This window comes from Entelurus aequoreus, linkage group LG22, assembly GCF_033978785.1.
Source record: "Entelurus aequoreus isolate RoL-2023_Sb linkage group LG22, RoL_Eaeq_v1.1, whole genome shotgun sequence".
In the NCBI taxonomy this organism is placed as follows: domain Eukaryota; kingdom Metazoa; phylum Chordata; class Actinopteri; order Syngnathiformes; family Syngnathidae; genus Entelurus; species Entelurus aequoreus.
The window spans coordinates 8590146-8605830 of record NC_084752.1 but is presented as its reverse complement, the minus strand read 5'-3'; the positions used below and the strand labels follow the sequence as shown (position 1 = coordinate 8605830).

The following is a 15685-nucleotide window of genomic DNA, read 5'->3' as shown; positions in this document are numbered from 1 at the left end:
AGGCTAATTGATGATTAGAAAACCCTTGTGCAATCTTGTTCACACATCTGAAAACAGTTTAGCTCGTTACAGAAGCTACAAAACTGACCTTCCTTTGAGCAGATTGAGTTTCTGGAGCATCACATTTGTGGGGTCAATTAAACGCTCAAAATGGCCAGAAAAAGAGAACTTTCATCTGAAACGCGACAGTCTATTCTTGTTCTTAGAAATGAAGGCTATTCCACAAAATTGTTTGGGTGACCCCAAACTTTTGAACGGTAGTGTGTATATATATATATATATATATATATATATATATATATATATATATATATATATATATATATATATATATATATATATATATATATATATATATATATATATATATATATATATAGCCAAAAGTATTTGGCCACCCATCCAAATGATGAGAATCAGGTGTCCTAATCACCTGGCCCGGCCACAGGTGTATACAATCAAGCACTTAGGCATGGAGACTGTTTCTACAAACATTTGTGAAAGAATGGGCCGCTCTCAGTGATTTCCAGCGTGGAACTGTCACAGGATGCCATGTGTGCAACAAATCCAGTCGTGAAATTTCCTCGCTCCTAAATATTCCAAAGTCAACTGTCGGCTTTATTATAAGAAAAGTGAAGAGTTTGGGAACAACAGCAACTCAGCCACCAAGTGGTAGGCCACGTAAATTGACAGAGAGGTCAGCATAGTGCAAAAACTTTCTGCACAGTCAGTTGCTACAGAGCTCCAAACTTCATGTACCCTTCCAATTAGCCCACGTACAGTATGCAGAGAGCTTCATGGAATGGGTTTCCATGGCCGGGCAGCTGCATCTAAGCCATACATCACCAAGTCCAATGCAAAGCGTGGGATGCAGTGGTGTAAAGCACATCGCCACTGGACTCTAGTGCAGTGGAGATGTGTTCTCTGGACTGATGAATCACACTTTTCCATCTGGCAATCTGGTGGACAAGTGTGGGTTTAGAGGTTGCCAGGAGAACGGTATATTCCGGACTGCATTGTGCCGAGTGTGAAATTTGGTGTGGGGTTGTTTTTCAGGAGTTGGGCTTGGCCCCTTTAGTTCCAGTGAAAGGAACTTTGAATGCTCCAGGATACCAAAACATTCTGGACAATTCCATGCTCCCAACCTTGTGGGAACAGTTTGGAGCGGGGCCCCTTCCTCTTCCAACATGACTGTGCACCAGTGCACAAAGCAAGGTCCATAAAGACATGGATGACAGAGTCTTGTGTGGATGAACTTGACTGGCCTGCACAGAGTCCTGACCTGAACCCAATAGAACACCTTTGGGATGAATTAGAACGGAGACTGAGAGCCAGGCCTTCTCCACCAACATCACCAATGCGCTTATGGAATAATGGTCGAAAATTCCTATAAACACACTGTGCAACCTTGTGGACAGCCTTCCCAGATATATACAAATATATTATGTGTGTTTTTGGTAACAATAATCCATTTTTAAAAATAAGTTTTTATGTCATCTCCATGCAACCTAACATAACATTTCTAACCTGTTTTTAAAAAGTTTCATTATAATTATCATACCAAATAATACATTATAAGAATCAGTTTCAATCAAGAATCGTTTTGAATGGATTCTGAATCAAATAGTCACTGCAGGAATCGGTGTCAGATCGAATCGTTCAATGCCCAAAGATTCACACCCCTGATAATGAATGCACAATATAAAAAGTACTGTCCAAATAAAGCGTTAAAGGCCCAGACTTGACAAAACATTCATCCCCATGATGTGAATGTACATTTCTGCTATTTTAATAGATTCTATTGATATTCTTATGATTATTCCAAAATAGTCAACACCCATATTTTCTTGCATTGTGTTAATATTTGCTGCAGCTGATACGAGTCAAGTCGTGTAGTAGTGCCTTCAGGAACATTCTTCCAGCTGTTGGCAAGAGCCCTGGAAACAAACAAGTTCCGTCACTGGGTCCCGCCCACGCGTGTCACCAAGTCATGACATCATACGCTAAGTGATGACATCATACGCTAAGTGATGGCGATCAAGTCTGCGTCTTCCGGCTCTTTGCTTCCGTCGCTATGGGCGACATGTTCTTCAGCCTCGTGTCCTTGGTCCCAGTGGGCGTGGCTGAGCCCGGCGGGGGCCGACACAGAGTGCGGCGTCTGGGTGCTCCCCATGCCCTGGTAGTGCCCCTTGGGCGTCACCGGGTCGGACGCCGCCTCCGCGATGGCGTCTTGAGAGGCCGACGAGGAGAGGAGGCCCGAGCGCTCTCCGTCGCTCTGCGCCTCGCCAAAATAAGAGTTCCTGGGGCGACCCATGACTGTCCTGCCTGTAAGTGAAGCCAAAAAAGTATTTATTTCCACGTTTTTTGGCGGTCAAAAGCGGCTTTTTTCCGGCTCTCTCATAGCTGTAACTAAGGTGGTGGACTGAAATGTAAAGTTGTGACATTCACGGACGAATCAAGTCTTTTGAACCATGACAAACGATCCGCAGATGCGTAAAAGTCAAAGTTCAAAATTGCAGTTACCAATCTGATAAGGCAATTTAGTGGTAAAAAAAAAACAAGACTTCACTTATTTTTTAAGACAGGGTGTTTTCTTTTAGCATTTCATGTTGAGCAGTGGTTCACTTATATCAGTGGTCCCCAACCACCGGGCCGATTGGTACCGGGTCGCACAAGAAATAAAAAAAAAATAAAAAAAACATTTTTTTTAATTTTTTTTTTATTTAATCAACATAAAAAAGACAATATATATATATACATTATATATCAATATATATCAATACAGTCTGCAGTAGAGATGTCCGATAATATCGGCCTGCCGATATTATCGGCCGATATATGCGTTAAAATGTAATATCGGAAATTATCGGTATCGGTTTTTTTTATTATCGGTATCGTTTTTTTAAATTTTATTTATTTTATTTTTATTTTTTTTATTAAATCAACATAAAAAAACACAAGATACACTTACAATTAGTGCACCAACCCAAAAAACCTCCCTCCCCCATTTACACTCATTCACACAAAAGGGTTGTTTCTTTCTGTTATTAATATTCTGGTTCCTACATTATATATCAATATATATCAATACAGTCTGCAAGGGATACAGTCCGTAAGCACACATGATTGTGCGTGCTGCTGCTCCACTAATAGTACTAACCTTTAACAGTTAATTTTACTAATTACTAGTTTCTATGTAACTGTTTTTATATTGTTGTACTTTCTTTTTTATTCAAGAAAATGTTTTTAATCTATTTATCTTATTTTACTAATTTTTTTTAAAAGTACCTTATCTTCACCATACATGGTTGTCCAAATTAGGCATAATAATGTGTTAATTCCACGACTGCATATATCGGTTGATATCGGTATCGGTAATTAAAGAGTTGGACAATATCGGAATATCGGATATCGGCAAAAAGCCATTATCGGACATCCCTAGTCTGCAGGGATACAGTCCGTAAGCACACATGATTGTATTTCTTTATGAAAAAAAAAAAATTATTATTATTTTTTTTTAAATTTCTTGTGCAGCCCGGTCCGTGGGACAGATTTTCAAGTGTTGACCGGTCCGCAGCTACAAAAAGGTTGGGGACCACTGACTTATATCCTTCCATTTTCTATAATCCTCATTACGGTCTATTTATTAAGGGGGAAATAGTTTCCATATCCAAGCACATCAGCCTGAGAAGTTCAATAGGTAAGAAACACAAGATTGAGAGTCACGCACCAACATTGCGAACTTGCTCCGAGATGTCGGCCCGCACGTCCGAGATGTCCCACATGGCCATGAAGGAGTCGAAGCACGAGCCCTCCTCGGCCTCCTGGATGTAAGGCTTGTAGGTGAAGCTGAAGTGGTGGGCGATGGCCGCCAGGAACATCTCCACGCATATGACAAAGTCCTGGAAGGGTGAGGAGAACCACCATGTTGTACGCTTTCTTCCACAAGGTGCAGACTACAGATCGACCGGGATGGGTTTTTTCAGATACCGATTATTCGCAGTCAAGGATAACGGATATTTGGAGCTATTTATATTCAGTAAAAGTGATTTAAACATGAATATTATACATCAGTCAACAGCTGGACAGGCTTTTAGTTGTTTTTTTTAAATATTATCTTTTAGGAAAGGTGGGACCAGTCGTGACATGTTTTATGTGGCGCTAATGTTGTGGTTAATTTAGCTCCAAAACATTTCACAAACACCTTTATTACGTGTGTTTAAGACAGACCTGGACAAATTAAGGCCTGCCGGACATTCCCAAATTTTTTTTTTAGATCTTTAAGATGGAAAGTGTAGCTGCCATTATGATGTGCAGTGATGTTTTCTAATGACCGTAAGTCTTCAACTATACGAAGTAGGGATGTCCGATAATATCGGCAGGCCGATATTATCGGCCGATAAATGCATTAAAATGTAATATCGGAAATTATCGGTATCTGTTTTTTTTTATATCTGTATCGGGTTTTTTTTTTGGTTTTTTTTTTTTATTAAATCAACATAAAAAACACAAGATACACTTACAATTAGTGCACCAACCCAAAAAACCTCCCTCCCCCCATTTCTTTCTGTTATCAATATTCTGCTTCCTACATTATATATCAATATATATCAATACAGTCTGCAAGGGATACAGTCCGTAAGCACACATGATTGTGCGTGCTGCTGGTCCACTAATAGTACTAACCTTTAACAGTTAATTTTACTCATTTTCATTAATTACTAGTTTCTATGTAACTGTTTTTATATTGTTTTACTTTCTTTTTTATTCAAGAAAATGTTTTTAATTTAGTTATCTTATTTTTTTTTTTTTTTTTTTAAAGTACCTTATCTTCACCATACCTGGTTGTCCAAATTAGGCATAATAATGTGTTAATTCCACGACTGTATATATCGGTTGATATCGGTATCGGTTGATATCGGTATCGGTAATTAAAGAGTTGGACAATATCGGAATATCGGATATCGGCAAAAAGCCATTATCGGACATCCCTAATACGAAGTATTTTAATGGTTGGAATCTGTGCTTTTGCATGATATACTAGTTACTATGGTCATCTAATTAGTTACTATGGTCATCTAATTAGTTACTATGGTCATCTAATTAGTTACTATGATCATCTAATTAGTAAATATGGTCATCTAATTAGTTACTATGGTCATCTAATTAGTAAATATGGTCATCTAATTAGTTACTATGGTCATCTAATTAGTTACTATGATCATCTAATTAGTAAATATGGTCATCTAATTAGTTACTATGGTCATCTAATTAGTTACTATGGTCATCTAATTAGTTACTATGGTCATCTAATTAGTTACTATGGTCATCTAAGTCACAGCAGCTCAGACGAGGCACCAAGCAGTGTGTTTCCAGAGCCTGAAATGTGGGTGTCAGGGACAGACGCGGACGGACATTTTTATAACAAAGTTCTAAAGCTTAGTGATACATCACATTTTTTTTTAACCTTCGTGTTCATTTTTCGCTGTTTGTGTTGCATTTTTGTTGCGTTTCGCTCGATTGTATAATGTGGATGGCGAGGGGGTGTGACGTTCATATGTTGTCAATATTCAGTGTTTTATCCTTCATAGTTAATATTGTAAATCCCACGTTCTTTATTTTCATGTACATTCTGGGTGTCTCATTCAGTAAAAAGCTGTAAAATTCCGTTTTGTTTTTTAAGGCGGTCTGTCATAACGTTTTTAGCATTCAATCAGACATGGAGGTTTTGTATTAGTGTTTCTATAAATAACCCAAGCACACATACTGTACAGCAGATTTTCACAGCTTACATATATTATGTGTGTGTGTGTGTGACTGACTGGAGAACAATACTCACAAGAACTCAAATAAATGCTATGTCAGATTTTTAAACATATTTGGGTAAAATTATTGATTCATTTTTATTCATTTAGGAATTAAATAAATAGAACAACAAACCATTCTTGTGCAGGGCAAACTCCTTGACCAGTGGTTATAATATATTTTCTTCACCAATTATTTGTTTAAATACTAAATATTTGTATCAAATGTATATATTGTAGATCTGTTGTGCTTGTAAAAGAAAAAAAAAAAAGGCCCATACCGATATACATCAAAGCACCAATAATCGGTCGATGTCTAGTGCAGCTCAGTGGCCTAGTGGTAGGAGGTTGTGAGTTCAAATCCCGGCCGAGTCATACCACAGACTGTGGATGCTTTTAAAAAAGGCTTAAAAACCCTTCTTTTTAAAAAAGCCTTTTTTTAGATATATGCGTGCTAGTTATAGTTTTTATTTTTATTATCTTTTAATTTCTTTTTTAATACACTGTAGCACTTTGAGGTTGTTTGCTCAATGTAAAGTGCTTTTTACAAATAAAATCTATTATTATTATTATTAAAGACTACAAAAAAAAAGGGAGCCATTGCCTCCCTGCTTGGCACTCAGCATCAAGGGTAGGAATTGGGGGTTAAATCACCAAAAATTATTCCCGAGCGCGGCGCACTCTGCTGCTCACTGCTCCCCTCACCTCCCAGGGGGTGAACAGGGGGATGGGTCAAATGCAGAGGACAAATTTCACCACACCTAGTGTGTGTGTGTGTGTGACAATCGTCGGGACTTTAAATTGAATAGAAGTTGATCTTCATCTGCCCTACTACGTTAATGGCACTTGTATCCAGATCCGCACCGACACGTGACGAGTCCGTCCTTGTTCGGGTAGTTATCCTGACACTTACCTGTAGTCCCGTAGCGACCGCCTCTACACTCTGCCAGTCCCAGGTGCGTTTCTCCGAGATGACGCCCACTTTGACCAGTAAAGCAATGAGCGCAGCTTGCCTGTGGAAAAGTGATGTTTCTTTTATTTTACTCTCAGCCTAATCGTACTATTACGTTTTTAAGCGAAAAGAAAGCAACATTTACCAAAAGGAGACAAAGACCACCATTTTGACACACAGGAATTTGCCCACTGGTTGGATGGGACTCAGCTCCTCTCGCAGAGCCCTGTAGAACAGCACCAGGCAGTACATGGCAAACTGAAGGGACAGAAGACACCTGCTAATTACTTCTTACACCACCACAATAACACACACTGTTACATTAACTCACCAGCTGCGACATGTTGTTGAAAATAACCAGGTACGTCCAAGCGTTAGTAGAGCTAAAGTTGCCTTCGTCATACACGCCGCACAGCTGACAGATCCTACGAAAAGACAAACAAGGACTTGAGTGACACAACAGAGTCATTCAGTACCTCACAAAAGTGACTACAGCACCTGGAAATCATTTTATTACGTCTTGTTAAGAGACAATACTAGGGGTGTAACAGTATTGGGGCCACGAGGACAAGATTTTAAAATAAACAGGGGCGGCATGTAGGGTGGTGGGGGGGCAGGATGAAGGTTTATATGAATGGACAAGGAAACATTTTTTCTTCAGAGTTTATTACTGTACTACGATGTGTCGCTAGCCAATAGTAAAGGAGCCACGGGCCACATATTGGACACCACTGCTTTTATAGCTTGTGCTTTTTATATTCCTTCGGAAGGAGTGTTCGATGGTAATTAAAAGAGGGAGGTGGAGTGTTATTGCAGCTGAAATTAAAGTCACTTTTAGGGCTGAAACGATTATTTGATTACCGTATGTATTTCATTTAGAAAATAGCTTTGATTTATATTCTGTTGCTTTGATGAATCGTTTACTGAGTGTAACTAATAAAAATGAATACAATCCAGACCTCATAAAAGAAGGTAAATAAGGTAAAGGTAAAATGTTAAAAGGTCGACAAAAGGTTAAAATAGGTAAATAGATGGTAAACAAAGGTTAAACAAGTTAAATAGATGGTAAAATAAGATAAAATGTTAATTGAAGGTGAAAGAATGTAAATAAAAGATAAAAGAAGGAAAACAAGTTAAACAGAAGGTACATAAAAGGTGATAGAAGGTAATTAGAATGTAACAGATGGTAATAGAAGGTAAAGAGTTAATCGAAGATAAAATAAGGCAAATACAAGGTAAAAGAAGGAATAAAAGGTAAAAGCAGGTAAACAAGTTAAATAGAAGGTAAATAAAAGGTGAAAGAAGGTAAATAAGGTAAACACAAGGTGAATAAAAAGTAAAGGGTAAAAAAAAAAAAAAGTTAATGGAAGCCAAAAGGAGATAAATAGAAGGTAAATAGAAGCTGATAGAAGATAAATAAAAGGTCAAATCAGGTGCGTAGAAGGTAAGAGAAGGTCATTAGAAGCCAAAGGGAGATAAATAGGAGGTGAATAGAAGGTAAATAAAAAGTAAAATAAGGTAAATGGAAGATAATGAAGGTTACAGCGTGTAGAAAAATATTTATTTCCCCTAAAACATGCTCAGAGGCTCTCTCCGATTACTCGATTAATGGAACGAACTAATCGATAGATTACTGATTATTCAAATAATCAATAGCTACAGCCTTTGTCACTTTAAAATTATTATTTTACAAATTTACCGTGTTTTAAGTCCAGATTGAGAGCATTTTGGATTTAGACTTAGACTTCCTTTTTATTGTCATTCAAATTTGAACTTTACAGCACAGATAAGAATGAAATTTTGTTACATTAGCTCATGGTAGTGCAGGATAAAAAAAGCAATAAGGTGCATATATAAATAAATAAATATATATAAATATATATATAAAATATATATATATAAATAAATAAATAGATTACTGTACAGATAAATATATTGCACTTTCTCACATGCGTCCACGTTTATGGATGTATGCTATATTGTCTTTTTTATTCCAGCGAGTTAATCCATTTTGGGGGGAGTTGAGGGGATAATTTAATTATGATGCTTTCAAGAGTCTTGCAGCCTGAGGGAAGAAGCTGTTACAGAACCTGGAGGTTCTGCTTCGGAGGCTGCGGAACCTCTTTCTAGAGTCCAGCAGTGAAAAAAGTCCTTGGTGGGGATGGGAGGAGTCTTTGCAGATTTTCTGAGCCCTGGTCAGGCAGCGGCTTTTTGCGATCTCCTGGAGAGACTTCCAGTCTGAGGCATTGCAGGCTCCAGTCCAGACAGAGATGATGTTGGTCAGCAGGCTCTCTATAGTGCCTCTGTAGAATGTGGTGAGAATGGGGGGAGGGAGCTGTGCTCTTTTCATCCCACGCAAAAAGTGCATGCGCTGCTGAGCTCTTTTTACAAGAGCTCCGGTGTGTAGGGACCAGGTAATATTGTCAAGAAAAGATTAAGATTTTTAAGATGACGTTTTTAAATTGTAACTGTTTTTCTTCCTGTGTATTTTTATGTAACTGTATCTTTTGTTGCCTCTCGGCTAGGACTCCTTTGAAAACTATTTTCTTTTTTTTTTTTCCTGGTTAATTTTTTTTAAATTTTTTAATAAATACGACAGTGGGAGGAAAAGACGTTTACATAGGTGGACTGTCCGCCCTCTGAATTACTAGTACACGGACAGTAAAATAAACTACAAGCCGACCAAACACAGCCAGTCATTTTTTTAAAAGATCAAAACTGAAAGTGAAACTGGTTAAATGCAACAAAATGCATACATTGAGAGAAGCTAAGCATACAAGCGTGTTCAAAGGTCAAAATGCTCATGTAATAAAAAGATCTGCCACCTGTACTACTAACTATAGTGTTGTCCCTTGAAAAGAAAACCATGCAAGACATGAGGGTGGCACTCACTCTGGTCAAACACACTTAGGAGGAACGACTTACAGAGCGATGACAGTGGTGACAGGTCTAACCACGGTGTATTGCAGCACTCCCAGCTTGCATCTTAAAAGTAAAACCCTTTGAAGGAAAGGAAATGGAAAATAAATGACAAAAGTGGTGCCAACATCCAACACAAAGTTATTCATTCATTGAACACAAGCTAAATGCAATGTTGTAAGCCCCTCAAGTGCACCTATACGGTCCATTCTTAAGACCGACTTAAAAACCGAGCAATTATCAGCGCTGATATTATAGGAGCGCCCAGTTTCATGTTCTGTGATTCAATCAAAAAAACGCGGCAGAGTTGAAGGGACATGAAGTCAACAGAAGAGCATGAATCTAAACAAAATCCACTCACTCTCCCATGGGCCAGGGCGGGCAGCAGCAGAGAGGAGGAAGGTGCTTCTGCTGCTCCTGGACCTCCAGCATCATCACCAGGCTGGGGTACTGATTCTCCAGGTAGTTGAGCAGGAAGGTCAGGAAGTTGTAGATGACGTAGGCCTCGTAGCACTCTCTGCACGTGTCCACGTAAATGGCAATGCTGGGATATTTCAGCGCAATCCACTACATTTTATTTAAAAAATATATATATAAGTATATTTGTAAATATATGACTAAATATACAGTATGTATATATAATATATGTGTGTGTGTGTATATATATATGTATATACAATCTGCATATATGTATGTACACGTGTATATACTGTATGTACAGTACAGGCCAAAATTTGGACACACCTTCTCATTCAATGTGTTTTCTTTATTTTCATGACTATTTACATTGTAGATTGTCACATCAAAACTATGAATGAACACATGTGGAGTTATGTACTTAACAAAAAGGTGAAATAACTGAAAACATGTTTTATATTCTAGTTTTTTCAAAATAGCCACCCTTTGCTCTGATTACTGCTTTGCACACTCTTGGCATTCTCTTCATGAGCTTCAAGAGGTAGTCACCTGAAATGGTTTTCACTTCACAGGTGTGCTTGAAGCTCATCCAGAGAATGCCAATAGTTTGGCCTGCACTCTATATGTATATACACATATGAACACATTTTGTTTGTAAATAAAATAAAAACTTACACTGTCCAAACTGTAGATTGGCACCATCCATAAAATTCTAGAGACAATTTACAGCATGACAGAAATGTTAATTCCAAATCATTTCCAGGAAGATAACATTCAGCGCGTGTTGAGGTGTTCACCTAATAATAGGTTTCTGAAGCTCAGGTTGAGTGTAGTGAACCAGATGTTGGAGGATGCCCCACAATGATATCGGGATGGTCATGAAGACAAATATGCCAGCGATGAACCAGGCTTTGTTGTGTGTACCCACCTGTTGTGACATGGAAAAGAAACAACCAAATCATCTCAATATAAGACAATGTACAGTGGAGGGTGGTTTGAGACCCTGCTGATTTACATAAACAGTCCATATTTTTGTGCTGTTGTTTTTAACGGAGAGGGACAGAATGACCTCAACGTTTTGAGGCTGTCGCTTGGCAAATCAAAGTCTTAGCTCCATCTACAGATTTTGTTTGGGATTAAGGTCTGGAGACTGACTCGTCACTTGGTCTGTCCAGGATATTGACATGCTTCTTCTTGATACACACCTTTGTTGTACACTATGCCAAAAGTATTTGGCCACCCATCCAAATGATGAGAATCAGGTGTCCTAATCACTTGGCCCAGCGTATAAAATCAAGCACTTAGGCATGGAGACTGTTTCTACAAACATTTGTGAAAGAATGGGCCGCTCTCAGTGATTTCCAGCGTGGAACTGTCACAGGATGCCATGTGTGCAACAAATCCAGTCGTGAAATTTCCTCGCTCCTAAATATTCCAAAGTCAACTGTCAGCTTTATTATAAGAACATGAAATAGTTTGGGAACAGCAGCAAGTCAGCCACCAAGTGGTAGGCCACGTAAACTGACAGAGAGGTCAGCATAGTGCAAAGACTTTCTGCACAGTCAGTTGCTACAGAGCTCCAAATTTCACGTGACCTTCCAATTAGCCCACGTACAGTACGCAGAGAGCTTCATGGAATGGGTTTCCATGGCCGTGCAGCTGCATCTAAGGCATACATCACCAAGTCCAATGCAAAGCGTGGGATGCACTGATGTAAAGCACATCGCCACTGGACTCTAGAGCAGTGGAGACACATTCTCTGGAATGATGAATCACACTTTTCCATCTGGCAATGTGATGGACGAGTCTGGGTTTGGAGGTTGCCAGGAAAACGGTACATTCCGGACTGCGTTGTGCCGAGTGTGAAATTTGGTGGAGGAGGAATAATGGTGTGGGGTTGTTTTTCAGGAGTTGGGCTTTGCCCCTTAGTTCAAGTGAAATGAACTTTGAATGCTCCAGGATACTAAAACATCTTGGACAATTCCATGCTCCCAACCTTGAGGGAACAGTTTGGAGCAGGGCCCCTTCCTCTTCCAACATGACTGTGCACCAGTGCACAAAGCAAGGTCCATAAAGACATGGATGACAAGAGTCTGGTGTGGATGAACTTGACTGGCCTGCACAGAGTCCTGACCCGAACCAGATAGAACACCTTTGGGATGAATTGTGTATATGTTTATTTTACTTTTTATTCATAGCTGTGTGTAGAAGTGGCTGGTTGCATCAGCGCTGTTCTTTTAATGTCTTTAATGTCCTTTCTTGTACTCCGTGGCCTAGTGGTTAGAGTATCCGCCCTGAGATCGGTAGGTTGTGAGTTCAAACCCCGGCCGAGTCATACCAAAGACTATAAAAATGGGACCCATTACCCCCCTGCTTGGCACTCAGCATCAAGGGTTGGAATTGGGGGTTAAATCACCAAAAATGATTCTCGGGCGCAGCCACCGCTGCTCCCCACTGCTCCCCTTACCTCCCAGGGGGTGATCAAGGGTGATGGGTCAAATGCAGAGAATAATTTCGCCACACCTAGTGTGTGTGTGTGTGACAATCATTGGTACTTTAACTTTGTGTTCTTTGATTTTTCCCTCTTACACATATGTAAGAGGGATGTGTGCTATGGCTATGTGTTGTTTTTCCCTTGGCTTCAGTCTGGACCCCCTCTCCAGGCGCCCAGGCTTAGACCGATGTTTTTTTTCTCAACCCCCCCCACTGTTTACCTGTATCTCACCTTTTTTGTAAGGGCCGCCGGAAGTTGGCAGACCCGTCAGCGATCCTGTTCTGTCTCCCTGTAATGTTTGTCTGATCTTCAATGGGATTGTGCTGAAAATTGTAATTTCCCCTCGGGCAATAATAAAGTATTTCTGATTCTGAATTAGAACGGAGACTGAGAGCCAGGCCTTTTCCACCCACATCAGTGTGTGACCTCACCAATGCGCATTTGGAAGAATGGTGGAAAATTCCCATAAACACACTCCGCAACCTTGTGGACAGCCTTCCCAAAAGAGTTGAAGCTGTAATAGCTGCAAAAAGTGGACCCACATCAAGTTGAGCCCTCTGGGTTAGGAATGGGATGGCACTTCAAGTTCATATGTGAGGCAAGGCAGGTGGCCAAATGCTTTTGGCAATATAGTGTGTGTTTATCCTGCATTTATCTTTCTTAGGGGCAAACTTAAAAGATCAGCCCAAACAACTATTGAAGGAAAAATACGGGGCAGAGGGGTACAAATTATTATTTAACATGTCATTTTGCATGAAGATAAAACCCCCATCATGCACCGCGCCCAGGTGATGGACTCACCTCTGACTTCTGCAGTTCCCAGACGCACAAAGGCAGGACGACGAGCAGCAACAGGATGTACAAGACGACCACCAGGGGACGAATCCATCGTCTCCAGTCCCCACAGGAGCAAGGCATGAAGACTTTTGGGGGGCACTCAACTCAAGTTTGATGTCGACACAAACGAAGCTGGACGCATTTGTGCTGACAGCCACCGTGGACAACGACCGCCTCGTCCTCTTGTTCACAAGTAAGGAAACGCCTGGAGTTTAAAATTAAGTTACACACACAAAGACCAAACTGTTTGCTCACTATCAAATCACGTGACTTCAATTATGGTAGCTAGTGGCTACTAGCTTGCGAGCTGCTTCGCCATGTCAACACAATATACACACACATGGTCCATTTCAGAAGTCGCTAAATCCAAAGCACAGTGTTAAACGGTTCACTTTTGAAAAAAGGAAATACTCGCGTTTATCGTCAATTTCAAGTAGTTATTGCTGAATGTGCTTCGTAATGAGGCTCAAACTTTCCAAAGTACTTCCTGTGCTCGGGTACTTCCGGCTACATACTGGAGCCCCGCCTTCAATCGCTGTGATTGGTGGCGTTTATGCCACGGACCAATCAGAGAAGAGGATCTAAACACACGTTTTTCCTCCCTGAGAGGATAGTTTGGTTGTGCGGTACGTTTGTTTCTATTCATTTTTAATAGCAACCTGTCAGCTTTTTCTCTTTACATTGTTTAATTCTGTTTTTCACATTTTACTAGTTTTTAGGTTTATTTAAATTTATTTATTTATTTTTTTTTTTTAGATTAAAACAATTGTTTTAGGACAAAATAAATACATTGGCATGTAAACAAACTATACACATGGTCCATTTCAGAAGTCGCTAAATCCAAAGCACAGTGTTAAACGGTTTATTTGTAAGAAAAAAGAAATACTCGCGTTTATCGTCAATTTAAAGTAGTTATTGCTGAATGTGCTTCGTAATGAGGCTCAAACTTTCCAAAGTACTTCCTGTGCTCGGGTACTTCCGGCTACATACTGGAGCCCCGCCTTCAATCGCTGATGTGATTGGTGGCGTGTATGCCACGGACCAATCAGAGAAGAGGATGTGTGTGAGGCCCTGTATATTTGGGGGGACAGGTTAATAGGTTTTTTTGTTTTAACTCCGCCTGGGTTGTTTTTGCACTTATCCTGTTATTTTGTTGAAACGAGGACGTTTCTTTTTGTAGGAGGGGAGGTATGTAACCTATTTTTATGGACTTGCCTCTTTGTGATGTTAAGTTCCTCTTATAAGCTGTTATACAGTCTATGCCTTGAGCTCTTATTTTGAAAGCGCTAAAGCGGAAGTGTTGACACGTTGTAGTGAAGCGGAGGTTTTGAAAGAAAGGAAATAAAGTGGTCCTCGTGTAAAACTGCAGCCTCCGTGTTTGTTATTTTTTTGTTTTATACAGTATAGGCGACATATATAAACCCTCGGTTACATTGGTTACATGCGTGATTGGGAATGTGCAGTGGTGAGGGGAACATGCATATTTTGTGTGTTGTTTTTGCACTTATCCTGTTATTGTGTTGAAACGAGGACGTTTCTTTTTGTAGGAGGGGAGGTATGTAACTTATTTTTATGGACTTGCCTCTTTGTGATGTTAAGTTCCTGTTATAAGCTGTTATATAGTATATGCCTTGAGCTCTTATTTTGAAGGCGCTAAGAGCGGAAGTGGTGACACGTTGTAGTGGAGCGGAGGTTTTGAAAGAAAGGAAATAAAGTTTTTTTTTTTTTTTAGATTAAAACAATTGTTTTAGACCAAAATAAAAAGACTGGCATGTAAACAAAATATAAACATGGTCCATTTCAGAAGTCGCTAAATCCAAAGCACAGTGTTAAACGGTTTACTTGTAAAAAATAAATACAAATTAAATACTCTTGTTTATCGTCAATTTAAAGTAGTTGTTGCTGAATGTGCTTCGTAATGAGGCTCAAACTTTCCAAAGTACTTCCTGTGCTCGGGTACTTCCGGCTACAAACTGGAGCCCCGCCTACATGGTCATTGGTATATATTGTATATACAGTTAGACATAATATTGTAGGGTCCGGAAGAAGTGCACACTAAGTCTGACGCTCTTTTTAAACTTTTATTGAGCAACCTATAATAACACAGCTCAACTTATCTCGTTCCTTCTACACGCACCTCTATCCTCACTCCTCATTTCCGCAACAACAACACTTCCTTCTTCTTCGCCAATCAGCTTACAGGCGTGCTACGTTCACAACAATGGGAATTCTAAATCTCACTCACTCAAGAACACAACATCA

At 39.7% G+C, this 15685-nt stretch overlaps 1 protein-coding gene across 1 annotated transcript; it reads right to left on the bottom strand.

The window, feature by feature from the left end:
• Positions 1-385: 385 nt before the first annotated feature.
• On the bottom strand, positions 386-13924 carry tmem184c (transmembrane protein 184C). Its single transcript, XM_062032268.1, has 10 exons — positions 13388-13924; positions 10890-11020; positions 10768-10804; positions 10037-10242; positions 9682-9756; positions 7088-7181; positions 6902-7014; positions 6718-6817; positions 3731-3902; positions 386-2325 (listed from the first exon to the last, which is right to left on the bottom strand). The coding sequence occupies exons 1-10, from the start codon at positions 13502-13504 to the stop codon at positions 2024-2026; spliced, it is 1347 nt and encodes a 448-aa protein (XP_061888252.1). The 5' UTR covers positions 13505-13924; the 3' UTR covers positions 386-2023.
• Between the last annotated feature and the right edge of the window lie 1761 nt (positions 13925-15685).